Source organism: Oncorhynchus nerka, linkage group LG11 (genome assembly GCF_034236695.1).
Source record: "Oncorhynchus nerka isolate Pitt River linkage group LG11, Oner_Uvic_2.0, whole genome shotgun sequence".
Taxonomy (NCBI): Eukaryota; Metazoa; Chordata; class Actinopteri; order Salmoniformes; family Salmonidae; genus Oncorhynchus; species Oncorhynchus nerka.
This window is the reverse complement of record NC_088406.1, coordinates 33,119,948-33,138,730: the sequence shown is the minus strand read 5'-3', so window position 1 is coordinate 33,138,730 and position 18,783 is coordinate 33,119,948. Positions and strand designations below refer to the sequence as shown.

The window sequence follows — 18,783 nt, the reverse complement described above, 5'->3', positions numbered from 1 at the left end:
ACCCACCAACCTATTTAAATACCCCAGCCTCCTAAACCCACCAACATCTAGTTTAAACCCACCAACCTATTTAAATCCACCAACCTCTATAAACTCACCAACCTCTAGTCTAAACCCACCAACCTCTTTAACCCAACAACCTCTAGTCCAAACACACTAACCTCTAGTCTAAACACACTAACCTCTAGTCTAAAATCACCAACCTCTTTAAACTGACCAACCTATAGTCTAACCCATCAACATCTTTAAACCCACCAACCTATTTAAATCCACCAACCTCTATAAACTCACCAACCGCTAGTCTAAACCCACCAACCTCTTTAAACCCACCAACCTCTAGTCTAAACCCATCAACCTCTAGTCTAAACCCACCAACCTCTAGTCTAAACCCACCAACCTCCAGTTTAAACCCACCAACATCTTTAAACCCACCAACCTCTTTAAACCCACTAACCTCTTCAAACTCACCAACCTCTTCAAACCCACCAACCTCTAGTCTAAAATCCCCAACCTCTTTAAACCCACTAACCTATAGTCTAACCCACCAAACTCTTTAAACCCACCAACCTCTTTAAATCCACCAACCTCTTTAAATCCACCAACCTCTTTAAATCCACCAACCTCTAGTCTAAAATCACCATCCTCTTTAAACCAACCAACCTCTAGTTTAAACCCACCAAGCTCTAGTTTAAACCCACCAATCTCTAGTTGTCACATCCTGACCTTAGTTCCTTGTTTATGTCTCTGTTTAAGTTTGGTCATGGCGTGAGTTGGGGGGGGGGGGGCATTCTATGTTTAGCCTTTTCTGTGTTTGGCCTGGTATGGTTCCCAATCAGAGGCAGCTGTCGATCGTTGTCTCTGATTGAGAACCATACTTAGGCAGCCTGTTTTCCCACTATGGGTTGTGGGTAGTTGTTTTCTGTACCTGTGTTTTCCATACAGAACTGTTTCGGGTTTTAATGTATTTCTCTTGTTCTTTTGTATTCTGTGTTCAGTTTATTAAATATATTATGGACACTTACCACGCTGCTCATTGGTCCGATATTTCATACTCCTCGTCAGAGGAAGAAGAAAAGCGTTACACTAGTCTAGACCCCCAAACCTATTTAAACCCTCAGCCACTGGTTAAAGCATCAACCAGTGGCGTCTACCTTCACATGCTGAGAAGCCTTTAGATCTCTGTACAGGCAAGCTACTCTCCTTCCTCCCTCCTCACTAATGCAAAGGAATGCATACCACATGCACTCAGAGACAGTTTGTTAAGTACGAGGCACATCTAATAAAAAATAATCTTACAGAATTGCGAAAATGTTTGCAACTTTGTAAACAGCTTCATTATGCCACACCATGTCTGCTAAGCTGCCAACAAAGATCTATTTCATACCTCTTATGAAATCCTTCTATTCAGGCACAAGAGCAGGTGTCTTTTTAAACATATTTAACATATTTAATATCAATGCTCCCAGCTCTTTCCTTTGAAGTCTTTTAATGTGTTAAAAGTTAATTAAGACCAAAAAGACGTCAACCTTTAAATTAGAAGTTGTACACTACAATTTGTCTCTTCCTTCACATCCTAACAAAACAATTAACCATTTAGCATGGCGACTCCAGACTCACCACACACACACATACACACTCCACATCCCTCTGTCTGTCTCTCACAGACCTCCTAGTGTATAGTGACCAGACAGAACACTTTGTGGGTGAAGGGGTGACATAAGCGAATTGCAATTTACTTTGATTACCAGCATTTACTAAATTATCACAACATTATAATAATTTACATTCTGCTAAAATAAATGCTGTTTCACTCTCCAACAAAAGACCTCCTTCAATAATACCTAGATATCCATTATACCTGTATACCCCTAGAGATATAACAGTAAGTGGTGTATGCAGTCAGCTAAACTATGTGCTCTACCTGTGTTGCTCCATGACCTCTCTGTCGTGCAGCTGGAGACCACAGTCCCCACTGCTCTGAGTCTGACTCTGGCCCTCCCGCCTCATCCCTGCAGCAAACTGTCCCAGCCTGCTGAGGATCTCCCTGTGGAGCAGGCCCTGGTTCAGGAGCCCCCCATAGGCCCTCAGGTCCAGGGACATGGCCAGGGAAGGGGCCACCGACATGGGCATAGGCAGCCCCAACTCCCCTATGTGATTGGACGGCATGGAGGAGTAGAGGGAGGCCAGGTGTTTCTCAGCCAGCCCAGGGAAACTGTCCAGAGGAGAGTTGTTCCCCACTATGCCCCCCTCCTCTTGGCCCGAGTGCTGCTCTCTAGCAGATGTGATGACACTGCCTCTTTGGGGGGTCCCCGGGCCCTCTTCTCTTGGCTGGTCCGACTCACAGCCCCCCTCCCCTCCGCTGTTGGACTGGCCCTCGTAGCCATTGGCTTCATCCACCTGCATGTTATTGTCCTCTGTCTTTATCCTCTTAGCCAGAGGCAGGAATGGCTCCTGGGCTCCATTGAGGCTGTACTGCAGTGGAGACTGACCCAGGCCCTCCAGACTAACCCCTCCATCTTGTGTTGGGCTGGCTACAGGGAGCCCCATAGGTAGTCCCCCTGGCCCAGAGGGACTCCTGTCAGTCATGTGGTACAGTGCCAGGTGGTGCAGGGCGGTGGGGTTGATACCACCCTCCTGCATGGAATGCTTCTTGGAGATTAGCATGTTCCTCCAGTGCCTTGCCCTGCTTTGTTCACTCTCTCCAGACCCGTGGTTCCTCCCACTCAGACTCAGGTGGTCCTGCTTCTCCTCTGACTGGATGGTCTCCAGGACCTTGAGGCACTGCTCCTCCAGGTACTCGATCTCCAGGATCTCAGCGGCGTACAGCAGGTCATCCAGGTCCTCGGCCGTGGCCTGCAGGGAGGCCGTGTAGGCGTACTCCAGGATCTGCTGGAAGGTCTTGGGGGAGAGGAAATCGAGTGCGTAGCGCAGGCTGCTGCGGTGGAATAAAATCTCAAACATCTTGCTGGTGCAGGCCAGGACGGTGCGGTGGGCCGGGAACTCCTGGCCATCCACCGTGATGATTACGTCACACAGCGTTCCCGACAGACGCATATGATTGGCCCTGTGCAGGAGCGTGGCGGGGAGCGTGGGGTTGTGGAGCTGGAGAACACCCATCTTAGTCAGATGATCCGTACAGCCTCGGACCCTCTCTGAGCCCACGCATGAGGTGTGTTCTATCCCACCTTCAGTGTGTCTATAAGTCTAGATAGAGGAGAAACCACATGAAATATTACATCTCAGATCATGGTAATGAAGAATGGTCTGGTTGATTGCCATGGTGTTTGTAAAAACATTAGAATTATGTTGTGTGTCAATATCTTGCATGTTCAACAATTGTAGAGGGAAAAGTAATAATACTTTAGCACTGGCTGACCAAATGTCAGGGGCTAAAATGTTGATATTGTATAGTAATATGTCACTATAAGGAAATACACTGGAAGCAAACACAGGGGATTTATAGGCTCCCCAAATCCAGCAATGCCCCATGAGGTCTGTTTGAGACTGGTTACGTATGCCTACATGCCATAGGCTGCAAGCAGACAGAGCCATGCACTATTACATGTGCTGTAAATGTATTATGCCTCGATCACACCTACAGCTTAATTGCGCAAAATAGTATGCAAAAGTTAAACATTCACCTTCTGCTACCATTTCTGTCGAAAGTATGAACCAAACAGAATTCACTGCAACTGCCTCTGCAACGTAATGCTGCAAGGCAAACGCAACGTTCCACTGGAAATCAATGTACTTCTGGTGTTCCCAAAATGCAAACCCTGTCGGTGTGATCGAGAAATTAGCACCGCTGGCTGATATACAGTACCAGTCAAAAGTTTGGACACACCTACTCATTCAAGGGGGTTTGTCTTTATTTTTTACTATTTTCTACATTGTAGAATAATAGTGAAGACATCAAAACTATGAAATAACACATATGGAATCATGTAGTAACCAAAAAAGTGTTAAACAAATCAAAATATATCTTTATTTTAGATTCTTTAAAGTAGCCACCCTTTGCCTTAATGACAGCTTTGCACACTCTTGGCATTCTCTCAACCAGCTTCACGAGGAATGCTTTTCCAACAGTCTTGAAGGAGTTTCCACTTGTTGGTTGCTTTTCCTTCACTCTGCGGTCCAACTCATTCCAAACCATCTCAAATGGGTTGAGGTCAGGTGATTGTGGAGGCCAGATGATCTGATGCAGCACTCCGTCACTCTCCTTCTTGGACAAAAAGCCCTTACACAGCTTGGAGGTGTTTTTGGGGTCATTGTCCTGTTGAAAAACAAATGATAGTCCCACTAAGCGCAAACCAGATGGGATGTTGTATCGCTGCAGAATGCTGTGGTAGCCATGCTGGTTAATTGTGCCTTGAATTCTAATTAAATCACAGACAGTGTCACCAGCCAAGCACCCCCACACCATCACACCTCCTTCTCCATATTTCATGGTGGAAACCACACATGTGGAGATCATCGGTTCACCTACTCTGCGTCTCACAAAGACACGGCGGTTGGAAACAAAGTTTTGACTCATCAGACCAAAATGTTGACATCAGACCACCTGTCTAATGTCCATTGCTCGTGTTTCTTGGCCAAATCAAGTCTCTTCTTCTTATTGGTGTCCTTTAGTAGTGGTTTCTATGCAGTAATTCGACCATGAAGGCCTGATTCACGCAGTCTCCTCTGAACAGTTGATGTTGAGATGTGTCTGTTACTTGAACTCCGTGAAGCATTTATTTTGGCTGCAATCTGAGTTGCAGTTATTTCTAATGAATTTATCCTCTGCGGCAGATGTAACTCTGGATGTTCCTTTCCTGTGGCGGTCCTCATGAGAGCCAGTTTCATCATAGCGCTTAATGGTTTTTGCAACTACACTTGAAGACACTTTCAAAGTTTTGGACATTTTCCAGACTGACCTTCATGTCTTAAAGTACTGGTGTTTCTCTTTTCTTATTTGTGCTGTTCTTGCCATAATATTAACTTGGTCTTTTACCAAATAGGGCTATGTTTTGTATACCACCCCGACCTTGTCACAACACAACTGATTGGCTCAAATACATTAAAGAAAGAAATTCAACAAATTAACTTTTAACAAGGCACACTTGTTAATTGGAATGCATTCCGTGTAACTATCTTATGAAGCTGGTTGAGAGAATGCCAAGAGTTTGCAAAGCTGTCATCAAGGCAAAAGGGGGCTACTTTGAAGAATCTCAAGTATAAAATATATTTTGATTTGTTTAACACTGTTTATGTTACTACATGATTCCATGTGTTATTTCATAGTTTTGATGTCTTCACTATTATTCTACAATGTAGAAAATAGTCAAAATAAAGTAAAGCCCTTGAATGAGTAGGTGTGTCCAAACTTTTGACTGGTACTGTGTATCAAGATATGGTATCATTTTGCGCAGACACTGTCCGTGTGATCAAGGCGTAATGTTTTTAGGGGTGGCCACTCCTAAACCAATATAGCTCATATAAATAAATGCTACAACAAATAGTTACATGATTATTGGTTATATTTTCTGACCTTCAGTGACCACTGACCCATATCCACTTGATGGGTAATGCTGAAACTCAGCCTGGGTAGTTCAGCAACAGAGCGCATCAGGTGCAAACTGAGCTTTGATGGAATCACGAATTCCTACCCCAAAACACCAGCATTTAAAATGATATAGTTACTAAATCTCTAAACATGAAATAATTCACTATCGCCGTAATGTTAAACTGTATAGGAACAACATATAGCCTGGGCGCACCGCACATCACCGCTCAGTCACGTCTCTCTCTGTCTGATCGTACCGCGAGCATACTAAGCAGTCAAGTTTTTAAATCCCTGTTACACTAACTGCGGGGAAACTTTAGGCTCAATAACATTTTCGGAAATGCGAACACGTATACAATAACACAAAGGGAATGCCATTTAGTAAATATGTCAACTAATAATTTAACATTGTCCATGAATTGCAAATAGGTTGAATAATAGCTATTTCAGAAAGTATATTCGAATCACCTGTGCAATGGCAGTATTCTTGCAATATTTTTCACTATAATTCCCCTTACCTTAGTGGCCTGTTATGTCCTCACTTAGCCGATTGATTGCTTTATCATTCAGGCAACATAATGGCAAGGCAATTCACAGAACCAGCTCCAAACTCATCCACGCTCCAAGTAGGCAAATCATCACCCAGGCGACGTCACAGCTTTGAATGATTGTCCTCTGTTCCCGGTTCTATCAAGGCTGGAAAGAGAGACATCTACAGGGCAACAGTCCTCACAACCTAGGTTTTGGGCAGGGTGAATAAAAGTCAGTAGTCTTTAGATCCAGATGCAATTGAAACCAATTAGTTCAATTAACCATTATTAATCACTTACTGAAATAGTATAAATTCAGATTTAAAAAATACTGTGGGATCTGCCTGGGTGATATGGATCTGACCTTGGCTCATTACAATTCTATTCGTCACTCTAGTCTAGAGAGAGGAGCAACAGGAGTCACTAACTCAGGGACTCTGGAAATACAGCAACAGCAACCCATTATTATACTCTGTTACCATCTCCCATTCTCCCATTTCTTCATCTAATCTAGAATGTAATAATTTAATACCTTCATCAAGGAGTCATATTACTTTATCATCAAGGACATTGATATAATCTGGCAAAAAAATACTACACTTGTAAATGGTCATTTCATGCCACCTAGTGCTCACACTTGTATACTATATCCACAAACAAGATGGGGGAATAGGGCAGACTAATATAATGGGATAAAACAAGGATTTGCCATGAAAACAATGGTAAACAGCGTGAGGTTCCAAAACCTTGTTTTATTTTGTAAATTGGTTAGTATTCAGACTGTACACCGCTGAGAGCAGAACGGTCCACTGGGTTTGACCCAATAAGAACAAGAGGCTCCAGAGACAAGGGACAGGGTGGGAGGATGACAACAGCAGGGTTGTATTGTACAGGTTCTGGCATGACTGTTCTATGCCACTGAAATACTGAGGGGAATGATTGTTTACATGAAAGTGGCAGTACAACATATGAACATGTTGGAGTGTTGTTTTCTACTGTTGTCAGATTACCAACCTGCCCTCCGTCTCTGGCATTATAAAGTCAACAGGCAACAAGCTCATGATGCCTGCTATTGTACAAAAACAAAATCAATTCAAAGACAACATTACAGAACACTTGAACAACAACTGGGGACTAAAATAAAGCGTTTTATAGGCCTGAACAGACCTCATTCTGATAACTCCCTCTCATAACTCAATATGAAACTCACATTGCCTAAATAAATATAGGTATGTCTATTTGGGTTTCTGTTACACATATTTGATAAAGTACAGTTTGAATTCATCATGCCAAAAACTCAACATATCTCCCCAGGCTGTGTTACAGGCCACAGTAGACCGCTGTGTGACGGGGAGAGATCAACAACTGTATATATACTGTATGTGTCACAATGACCATATTAAGTCATTTGCTGTACTGTTTTCATAGATACCATTTTAAAAAGAATATATAGGTAAACCTTTCATGACAAAGCTATGTAGATATTATTGAAAGTGACGACAAGACAATCCACTGACACAGTCACAGTGCACAAGCTCGCAGTCAGGAGTGGAAAAGAAACCTTTCCATTTAGAGAGTACAAAAATGCTTTTAAAGATTTTTGCTTCAAAAACACAATTTTAAACAATAAAAGTCAAGCATTTGATTTGTTTTCTTGTGAATATGATAAGATACTCATCATAGTTGATGTTAAAACATGGAAGTGGTGAAGCTTGGGTCATGATGAGACATTCACTTAGATCACTTAAAGTTCTTCTCTACAACCTTTCTCTGTGAGAACCATTGGATCTGTTGCACTTTGTTCTATCTTGTGTTCCATTGTGAATACCGGTACAATATTAGCTGCTCAATACGCACTTCTCCATTTAGCACAATATAGTATTCATTTTATGAACCCCCAGGTACAGTGAGTTGAAGACATCTCATATGATAACTCCTGATACGCGGTTTCTCTGAAACCAGAGCATTCCCAGCACTGTGGGCTGCTACAGGTCAGTCTCCGTCAATTAACCTCTGTTTGAAACATGAAAACAATCTGTATGATAACCCACCCTAATACAGACATAAAGAGTAAAACAGTCAAATGTTTCAAACAAAACATTAAGAACCATTTGCAAATCAGACATGCAAACAAACTATTCGATGAGACTATTCGATGAGACTAGCCCTCAAAACATTTGAACAATGTAACATGGAAATAATAAAGTAATGTCTATATAGTCAATCTCTTCATATATATATATATATATATTATACATTGAGTGTACAACACATTAGAAACACCTGCTCTTTCCATGACAGACCGACCAGGTGAATCCTGGTGAAGGCTATTATTGACGTCATCTGTTAAATCCACTTCAATCAGTGTAGATGAAGGGGAGGAGACAGGTTAAAGAAGGATTTTGAAGTCTTGTGACAATTGAGACATGGATTGTTTATGTGTGCTATTCGGAGGGTGACTGCGGAGGACAACATATTGAAGTGCATTTGAATGGGGTATGATAGTATTTACCAGGTACACTCATTTGAGTGTGTCAAGAACTGCAATGCTGCTGGGTTTTCCACACTCAACAGCTTCCCGTGTGTATTAAGAATGGTACATCACCCAAAGGACATCCAGCCAACATGACACAACCGTAAGAAGCATTGGAGTCAACATGGGCCAGCATCCCTGTGGAATTCTTTCGACACCTTGTAGAGTCCATGCCCAGAAGAACTGAGGCTGTTCTGATGGCAAAGGGGGGTGCAACTCAATATTAGAAAGGTGTTCCTAATGTTTTGTACACTCAGTGTTATGTTCCTGAATAATCCATTGTTTATCTGCAACCACACTGAAAACAATTATAACTCTGAGAAATGTTGTTTCCTATACCACTTGAGATCACTCAAATTGTGTTCTTTAGTGTTCAATGGGTGTAGCAAAACAAATCATACGTGAGAATATTTGACTTTTGCACAACCAGATTGTGCTCTAATGGACTCTATTGCACAGACACATGTTGTTCTGGAAATGCAGAAAGGGCACTGGAAAGAAAAACTGCTGCAGACTGTAATGAGTGTTGCTGCCGCCGCCATCTTGGGTTGGCTGAGGCTGCCCAATCATGCCTTGCTGTCGCTTGTCTGTGTGACATCGTTGTGTTCTGTGGTCACCTCTGACTGGGCTGTCTTCACCTCCTCCACTTTACTCTTCTCATCTCCAAATATCTTCCTGCAATGGAGAGAATATTAGAAATGAACAGTCATTACAGTCTACCTGCAATGTAATAGAGAAACAACAGCTGCGTTCAAACAAAAAACACCCCAAATACACATTTACATTCTAGCACACGCTTATGCAGAGAGACTTACAGGATACATTAGGGTTAAGTGCCTTGCTCAAGGGCACATCAACAGATTGTTCACCTAGTCGGCTCAGGGATTCAAACCAGCGACCTTTCGGTTAAGGGCCCAACTCTCTTAACGCTACTTTTCCAATATATTTTTGGACAATGGCCAGAGGTAGTAATTGTTAGATGATTGATACCAGCACAAGTAATATAATTACAGAGCACCTCTGAGTCAAAGCGATAGAGCAGTACTAAGGACCACATAATAACCAAATGATAGTCTGTTGCAGTGTCTGGGTGAGTGAAAGGTCAGATCTAGTCTTTGGCCCTTTCCCCAGCCTAAGAGCAGTAATAATGCCTGGCACTGTCATTACAACACTGCTACTGCACAACCTCCACAACACATTCTACAAGGAGTACCATACTACTACACAGCACTGTACACTCCACATGATGCTACCTACACACAACCACTACCATGGCAATGACTACAGCACTTCTGTCACCATTACACACGTCTCATTAATTAACAATTATCACCACTGTTACCACAATTGACTACTACAATTTCACTTCACAGGACAAATGGAAGGTTGGTGACTGAGCGATAATAGAATAGAAGTTAAATGGGCACACAAAAACATTGACACGTATAAACCTCTAGAGGGAGCCATACTCGTTGTTGAGTGGAGCAGCCTTGGCCAGACTGTCTAACTCCTCCAGAGCAGGAGGGCCTGAGGCCTGGAGGTCTGCCCCGAACCCGTCTCCGTTAGCCTGGAAGGAGGAGGAGGAAGGGACAGGGGCAGGGGAGGGAGTGGGACTACTCTGAAACCCAGTGGACCCTGCTGGCGGCAGGGAGGGGCTCTTAGTCGCCACCCCATTGGTCAACTCAAACTGTATCTCTGGGGCTTGGGGCTCTGTGGTGATGGGTATGTGGGGGGTCAGGGTGGGTGTTGGGGTGTCGCAGGTAGTAGAGGCAGGTGTGATAGTGACCGTGGGGGCAGCAGGTGTGGTAAAGCTCAGAGCAGTGGGAGCATTAGGGGCAGGTGTGGGAGCAGGAGTAAGAGTGAGAATGTCTGGGAAAACAAGGGCACATTTAGTTGTGTCCTCATGAACGATAGCAGCAGTTACATCAGCATTGAAGGCAGTAGTAGGAGCACTAGGGACAGATGTGGGAGTGGTAGTGGGGTCTATATTAGGGACAGATGTGGGAGTGGTAGTGGGGTCTATATTAGGGACAGGTGTGGGAGTGGTAGTGGGGTCTATATTAGGGACAGATGTGGGAGTGGTAGTGGGGTCTATATTAGGGACAGATGTGGGAGTGGTAGTGGGGTCTATATTAGGGACAGATGTGGGAGTGGTAGTGGGGTCTATATTAGGGACAGATGTGGGAGTGGTAGTGGGGTCTATATTAGGGGCAGGAGTGTGAGTGTCTTTGGTAGTAGAGTCAGGTTTGTCAGGGTCAGGTGTACTAGAGCCCAGGACAGTAGGGGTACCAGGGACAGGGGTAACAGTGCTGGTGGCAGTAGGTGCAGGTTTATCGGTGGAGGTGTCAGAGGCTGGGAAAGTGAACGCCATAGGAGAAGGAGAGGGAGCAGCTTTCCTCGTGTTTTGGATAGGAGAGGCAGTGGAGGGGGCAAGGGAGGGACTGCCTGGGGCAGATTTCCTGGAGACCACAGTGGTGAAGTGGGTTGGTGTGGGGCTCTTGGGAGTGGGAGGAGAAGGAGCAGGTCTGTTAGAGTTTCGACGCCTAGGTGGTATTGGAATAGGGGACTTTTTAAGAGATTTAGGGCAATCTGTGGCACTAACAGCAGTGGCAGACATTTTGTCCTCTGCTCTAGGAGAGCTGTCTTCTAGAAGGTCTAACAGAGGGATTGCTGTGATGTCAGAGGTGGAGATGAGGGGGTTGGGGGGCTGTGTTGGACTCTGAGGTGGGTGCCGGGGCGGGGGCAGTGGCAGGCAGGGGGTCAGTAACGGGGGTAGACAGGGGGTCAGTAGAGGGGGCAGACAGGCTACAGGTGAGTGCGGTGCTCTCGCTAGAGGGGCTGTCCTGGGCGGGGTCATAGATTGTGTTGGCTGTGTCAGAGATGGTGGCTACAGACGAGAGGGTGTCCAGAGCCAGGGCAGCCAGCCTGGGAGAGAGAGCAGGGAGAGAGCAGAGACACACACACTAGACACTGAGGTGACTGGGACCCGATGTGGGGACTGGGGAGGAGGGGTGGACATGAGGAGCAGGCAGGAGGTTAGGGTTAGGGGAGGCATGCAGTTAGATATCACACACACAGAGCAGCCAACATCAACTGGAGAGAAAGGACACACCAGGGGATTCCATGCGGTGAGGCACATCAAATAACAAAGGACACTGTCCATGCACAGACTAACATGGAGAACATGTAGGGTCTAATGAACTGAAAACACAGAGGTCTTTCTAAAGGAAAGGATCACTACACACAACCACCTGAAGGGTTGAATAGTACCAGACACTCATCTCATGTGACTACAGTTTTTAATGTCTCCGTTTTTAGACTGGTTTCATCAAGTTCACCATGTACAGGAGGACAAAAGCACAGTGGATCTATCCACGTCTTTGACTGGTAGCGATTCAACCTTGATATCGAAAAGCTAAATCTCCCAAGAAATTTCCTGAGAAAATCCTCCTGAGAAAAATGTATTATGGCAGCAAAAACCCTTTCACCCCCCCCCCCCCCCCCAAAACAACCACAGAGGAAACAACAACACACACAGGGTTTTCACACTGCATGTTGTTAGACCAGGGTTAAAACTAGCCTAGGTTTAGCTAACCCTCCTTTTACTCAATCATTTGTTAACCCTGGGCTAAGTGCAGTGTGAATGTGACTATAGAAACATTTCAACAAAAAGCATAAACACATGAGCACACGACGGTGCACTATGCTTATAGGAATCACAGACATATGTATAAACCAACTGCCTATACTCAAGAAGTCATAAACATTCATTACAATGTACTCAAAATTGTGCAAGAATATTGTGATTTTTACAAGAGTGAACTATTCTTTAGCCTAACAATTATATGTGTGTGTGTGTGTGTGTGTGTGTGTGTGTGTGTGTGTATGTGCGCACCTGTGTGTATGTGTGTCTGTATGTCAAGCTTTACTCACTCTGGCTCTGTAAGGGGTGTGGTCTCATTGGGTTCCGTGGGTCCTCCTGCATTGTGATTGGCTGTGCACTCATCCTCTGTCCTCACTTCCACTATCGGCTCTTTGGACTCGTCCTTTCTGTGGACCAAAGAGGATTCTGGGATGATTACATGGACACCATGACACAGAACTACTGCATAATGAGGACGACACAATTAGAAAAATCTTAGACAAAGGTCATTACGGACCCAAAGTTTAGCAAATTAAAACTGTGAAATTGCATCTGATTGAAGTGTGCAGACTCCTTTTTCAGCTTACTGCATCCCAAATGCACCTTACTCCCTATTTTATTTTTTATTTAACTAGGCAAGTCAGTTAAGAACAAATTCTTATTTTCAATGACGGCCTAGGAACGGTGGGTTAACTGCCTTGTTCAGGGGCAGAACGACAGATTTTTACCTTGTCGGCTCAGGGATTCAATCTTGCAACCTTTCGGTTACTAGTCCAACGCTCTAACCACAAGGCTACCTTCCGCCCCAACGGGCCCTGGTCCAAAGAAGTGCACTATATAGAGAACAGGGTGCCATATTGAGACAATAGACACTCACATGAATGCAGCCTTGCCCTGTTCTAGGTTGTGTCCCTTGGCCCCGCTGCCTGGCTTGCCACACAGACACATGATGAGGCCACACTTGTTTGTGAAGTAGCAGGTGACGTCCACAGCCAGGAGCAGCAGGACGAAGGCCAAGATGAGGATCCCTGCCATGATGCCCGTGGAGAGGGCAGACTCCCCGTCTATATCTACAGTACAGACACAGCATGACTCACTAGGAACATACAGCACCACAGTTAGACAGCTGAATGCATGTGGACATACTGTTAGAATATGGAAATATCTCTGTTTTCTACATAATGGTTTCATAAAACACAGACAACTCACCTGTCATGCACAGTTTCATAGTTTCAAGATACCACAGCATCTAATCGAATGTTTTGTAGATGTTAACTGCATACTGGTACCTTGACGTGCTCAAATTGGGAGATCAATGTCTCCCTGACAAGGCTCAACAGACATCACATGTGACTTGTACCTTGTCTTTGGAACAGTAAAGGCATCTATCTAAATCACCTGCCCTCCAGTAAATGCAAACCCATTAAGACGCATTAAATCAACTTTATTTGATATTAGTCATAACCAAAAACACCTGAAGAAAATACATAATATGTGCTTCAAGAGATCTTTTGTAAACAACCATTTACTAGCTAGTCACTACCCCACACAATACATGATCTCTAGCATTATCTGTCTAGTTTCCATTCTAAAGAAAGCAACCTGACCGTCAGCTCTCTGGAAAGTCTGCTTCATTTACAAAAAAATACTATTAACAATTCAATAATGACCTCAGGGTCTATTTATGATGCAGTTGTGGAACAAAATAATCACAACTTCATTTGATTAAAAAATCAATTGCTAGTTTTCAATGACATTTGTAGTTGTTCAGGAATCAATAACCAACAATCAACTGCTGCAGTTCCCAACTGCTTCAAAACCACTTATATGTATGTACACAATGTGTCATAAAAACAACAATATTAATATTAGCATATTATAATTTGGTTATTTGTTAGTTAAATGACTATACTTTTGTCCATGTAAAAATGAATGTTATTACAAATCTTTACAGTACATACAATGTAGTGAAAAAAGAATACACATCCTTTACGTAAAGTGTCTGGTACTCACCACCATTCACTCAGTACTATACCACAGTATTCAAAATAGCATTACCACTCATTCAATACCCTAGTGTTCATTAATGTCAACTGGAGTGCTACTACTAGCTGTGCTATGTCGCTGAGCAGAGTGGTACAGTACTGAGCTGTAAGAGACAGCTGATACTAGCCAAGTCCCATATATGTTTGTCCTGTATAGCCAACTCCTATGGTTGTCGTCAGCGACCATAGGAATTGGCTGTACAGCACAAACAGATCTGGAACCAAGCTCAGCTGATACCACTGCCTTTGGTTTAGTTCAGCCAATCGGGCTGGTTTGTTCTGTAGTTACTCCCCCACCCACTGAGATACATGTCTGTCTAGGCATCCATCCAGAGAGACAGCCAGCCAGGGCAGAGAAAGGCTAGCTTTCTTTCCTCCATGTGTGTGTGTGAGAGAGAGAGAGAGACCAGCATCGCCTCATATAACTAGCTATGAGAGCAGCAAAACAGCTACGATGGACATGACGAGGGAGATCAGAGTGTATGTCACAGACGAACAGCCCTGGGTCGCTGCTCAAACCAAATATAGTCAAAACCAACCGAAAGAAGCGACACAGATTCAGAAAAGACGAATACGTAATGAGGAAAATGTTCATGTAGTGAAGTCCACCAGTTTCCAAAACCAGGCAAGTGTGCAGAGACATTGGGAGAGATAAAGAGACAAGGGAAGAGAGAGGGGGAAGGGGGAGGGAAATGAAGAGAGGGAAACGGAGTGGAAATGGACAGAAGGGTGGGAAAATAGGACGAGGGAGGAGAGGAGAGAGAAGAGACAATGTCAAGTTTGAAAACAAAACTGAATCAAGAAAAAAATTAAAGTTAAAGAAGTAGTTTTAAACTGACAAGCAGTTAAATCTGGAACCCGCAAACAATAACAATGCGGCACCCTGCCTCTGTTTTGGTAAAAATCTAAGGGATGGGCCTAGAGAAAAGCAACCACTCTTAAATTCATAGACAGAGCTATGGATGCAAGGACTGACCTGACCATCCATTATATCAAAATTATAGTTTTAACCATGTTTTGAGGCTAAACACTGTTTTCACATTTAAGTTGTCTACAAACGTATAGTAAAATATATATATATATTTTGGGTTCTGATGGTTTACAACTGTTGAACTAAGCTCATGAGGCAATTTATATTCGTCAAGAATCAATGGGTATATATCATTCATTTATAAGTCAAAAATGTGTGTAGCAACTAAGGATTCTAGCTTTAAAGCAAGTTCAAGCAAAAGCACAGCATGTGAGAGAGGACTACGCCACAAACCATGAGTAAGGAAACTGGGGGTTGAACGGTTGTGAATGGGATGCGAGTTTGTCTGGGAGGTGAGTTAGACAGGAAAGCACAAACAGGAGAAGTGAGGAGGAGGGATAAGTCCTGCTATGTTTCAGTAAAGCACTCTGCATCGCCTGAGGCCTGGCAGAGATGGGTTGCATCATAGCTGTGGAGTGTTGCAACACAGGTGTCTGTGGGTGTCAGCAGTCAGTTTCAGCTAGCTAAGACCTGCTATGGAACAGGAACGCTGCTGCATCAGTTAAGGCCAAACTATGTAGAAGCAGACTGCATTCACACACACGGACAAAGACCATCCATCTACATACTGTACCCATCACTGTAGCAGGATAGACCATCCATCTACATACTGTACCCATCGCTGTAGTAGGATAGACCATCCATCTACATACTGTACCCATCACTGTAGCAGGATATACCATCCATCTACATACTGTACCCATCACTGTAGCAGGATAGACCATCCATCTACATACTGTACCCATCCCTGTAGCAGGATAGACCGTCCATCTACATACTGTACCCATCCCTGTAGCAGGATAGACCGTCCATCAACATACTGTACCCATCCCTGTAGCAGGATAGACCATCCATCTACATACTGTACCCATCACTGTAGGAGGATAGACCATCCATCTACATACTGTACCCATCACTGTAGCAGGATAGACCATACCCATCAGGATAGACCGTCCATCAACATACTGTACCCATCCCTGTAGCAGGATAGACCATCCATCTACATACTGTACCCATCACTGTAGGAGGATAGACCATCCATCTACATACTGTACCCATCACTGTAGCAGGATAGACCATCCATCTACATACTGTACCCATCCCTGTAGCAGGATAGACCATCCATCTACATACTGTACCCATCACTGTAGGAGGATAGACCATCCATCTACATACTGTACCCATCACTGTAGCAGGATAGACCATCCATCTACATACTGTACCCATCACTGTAGCAGGATAGAACATCCATCTACATACTGTAGCCATCACTGTAGCAGGATAGACCATCCATCTACATACTGTACCCATCACTGTAGCAGGATAGACCATCCATCTACATACTGTACCCATCACTGTAGCAGGATAGACCATCCATCTACATACTGTACCCATCACTGTAGCAGGATAGACCATCCATCTACATACTGTACCCATCACTGTAGCAGGATAGACCATCCATCTACATACTGTACCCATCACTGTAGCAGGGATAGACCATCCATCTACATACTGTACCCATCACTGTAGCAGGATAGACCATCCATCAACATACTGTAGCCGTCACTGTAGCAGGATAGACCATCCATCTACATACTGTAGCCGTCACTGTAGCAGGATAGACCATCCATCTACATACTGTACCCATCACTGTAGCAGGATAGACCATCCATCTACATACTGTACCCATCACTGTAGCATGATAGACCATCCATCTACATACTGTACCCATCACTGTAGCAGGATAGACCATCCATCTACATACTGTACCCATCACTGTAGCAGGATAGACCATCCATCTACATAGTGTACCCATCACTGTAGCAGGATAGACCATCCATCTACATACTGTACCCATCACTGTAGCAGGATAGACCATCCATCTATATACTGTACCCATCACTGTAGCAGGATAGACCATCCATCTACATACTGTACCCATCACTGTAGCAGGATAGACCATCCATCTACATACTGTACCCATCACTGTAGCAGGATAGACCATCCATCTACATACTGTACCCATCACTGTAGCAGGGATAGACCATCCATCTACATACTGTAGCCATCACTGTAGCAGGATAGACCATCCATCTACATACTGTACCCATCACTGTAGTAGGATAGACCATCCATCTACATACTGTACCCATCCCTGTAGCAGGATAGACCGTCCATCAACATACTGTACCCATCCCTGTAGCAGGATAGACCATCCATCTACATACTGTACCCATCACTGTAGGAGGATAGACCATCCATCTACATACTGTACCCATCACTGTAGCAGGATAGACCATCCATCTACATACTGTACCCATCCCTGTAGCAGGATAGACCATCCATCTACATACTGTACCCATCACTGTAGGAGGATAGACCATCCATCTACATACTGTACCCATCACTGTAGCAGGATAGACCATCCATCTACATACTGTACCCATCACTGTAGCAGGGATAGACCATCCATCTACATACTGTAGCCATCACTGTAGCAGGATAGACCATCCATCTACATACTGTACCCATCACTGTAGTAGGATAGACCATCCATCTACATACTGTACCCATCCCTGTAGCAGGATAGACCGTCCATCAACATACTGTACCCATCCCTGTAGCAGGATAGACCATCCATCTACATACTGTACCCATCACTGTAGGAGGATAGACCATCCATCTACATACTGTACCCATCACTGTAGCAGGATAGACCATCCATCTACATACTGTACCCATCCCTGTAGCAGGATAGACCATCCATCTACATACTGTACCCATCACTGTAGGAGGATAGACCATCCATCTACATACTGTACCCATCACTGTAGCAGGATAGACCATCCATCTACATACTGTACCCATCACTGTAGCAGGATAGAACATCCATCTACATACTGTAGCCATCACTGTAGCAGGATAGACCATCCATCTACATACTGTACCCATCACTGTAGCAGGATAGACCATCCATCTACATACTGTACCCATCACTGTAGCAGGATAGACCATCCATCTACATACTGTACCCATCACTGTAGCAGGATAGACCATCCATCTACATACTGTACCCATCACTGTAGCAGGATAGACCATCCATCTACATACTGTACCCATCACTGTAGCAGGGATAGACCATCCATCTACATACTGTACCCATCACTGTAGCAGGATAGACCATCCATCAACATACTGTAGCCCATCACTGTAGCAGGATAGACCATCCATCTACATACTGTAGCCGTCACTGTAGCAGGATAGACCATCCATCTACATACTGTACCCATCACTGTAGCAGGATAGACCATCCATCTACATAGTGTACCCATCACTGTAGCAGGATAGACCATCCATCTACATACTGTACCCATCACTGTAGCAGGATAGACCATCCATCTATATACTGTACCCATCACTGTAGCAGGATAGACCATCCATCTACATACTGTACCCA

At 44.1% G+C, this 18,783-nt stretch overlaps 2 protein-coding genes across 2 annotated transcripts in view; both read right to left on the bottom strand.

Moving 5' to 3' along the window:
- LOC115137761 (zinc finger and BTB domain-containing protein 16-A-like) overlaps positions 1 to 6,150 on the bottom strand; it is a 30,736-nt gene extending 24,586 nt beyond the window's left edge. Inside the window, exons 1-2 of the mRNA XM_065024432.1 lie at positions 6,064 to 6,150; positions 1,922 to 3,204 (exon numbers count right to left, since the gene is read on the bottom strand). Of these exons, the coding sequence (XP_064880504.1) occupies positions 1,922 to 3,117 (1,196 nt within the window). The 5' untranslated portion in view covers positions 3,118 to 3,204; positions 6,064 to 6,150. The remainder of the gene's footprint in view (positions 1 to 1,921; positions 3,205 to 6,063) is intronic.
- A 657-nt stretch (positions 6,151 to 6,807) lies between these two features.
- The window catches only part of LOC115136717 (neural cell adhesion molecule 1-like), a 124,911-nt gene continuing 112,935 nt past the window's right edge, over positions 6,808 to 18,783 (bottom strand). The window contains 5 exon segments of the mRNA XM_065024431.1: positions 6,808 to 9,283; positions 10,078 to 11,316; positions 11,318 to 11,533; positions 12,542 to 12,658; positions 13,129 to 13,321. Of these exon segments, the coding sequence (XP_064880503.1) occupies positions 9,175 to 9,283; positions 10,078 to 11,316; positions 11,318 to 11,533; positions 12,542 to 12,658; positions 13,129 to 13,321 (1,874 nt within the window). The 3' untranslated portion in view covers positions 6,808 to 9,174.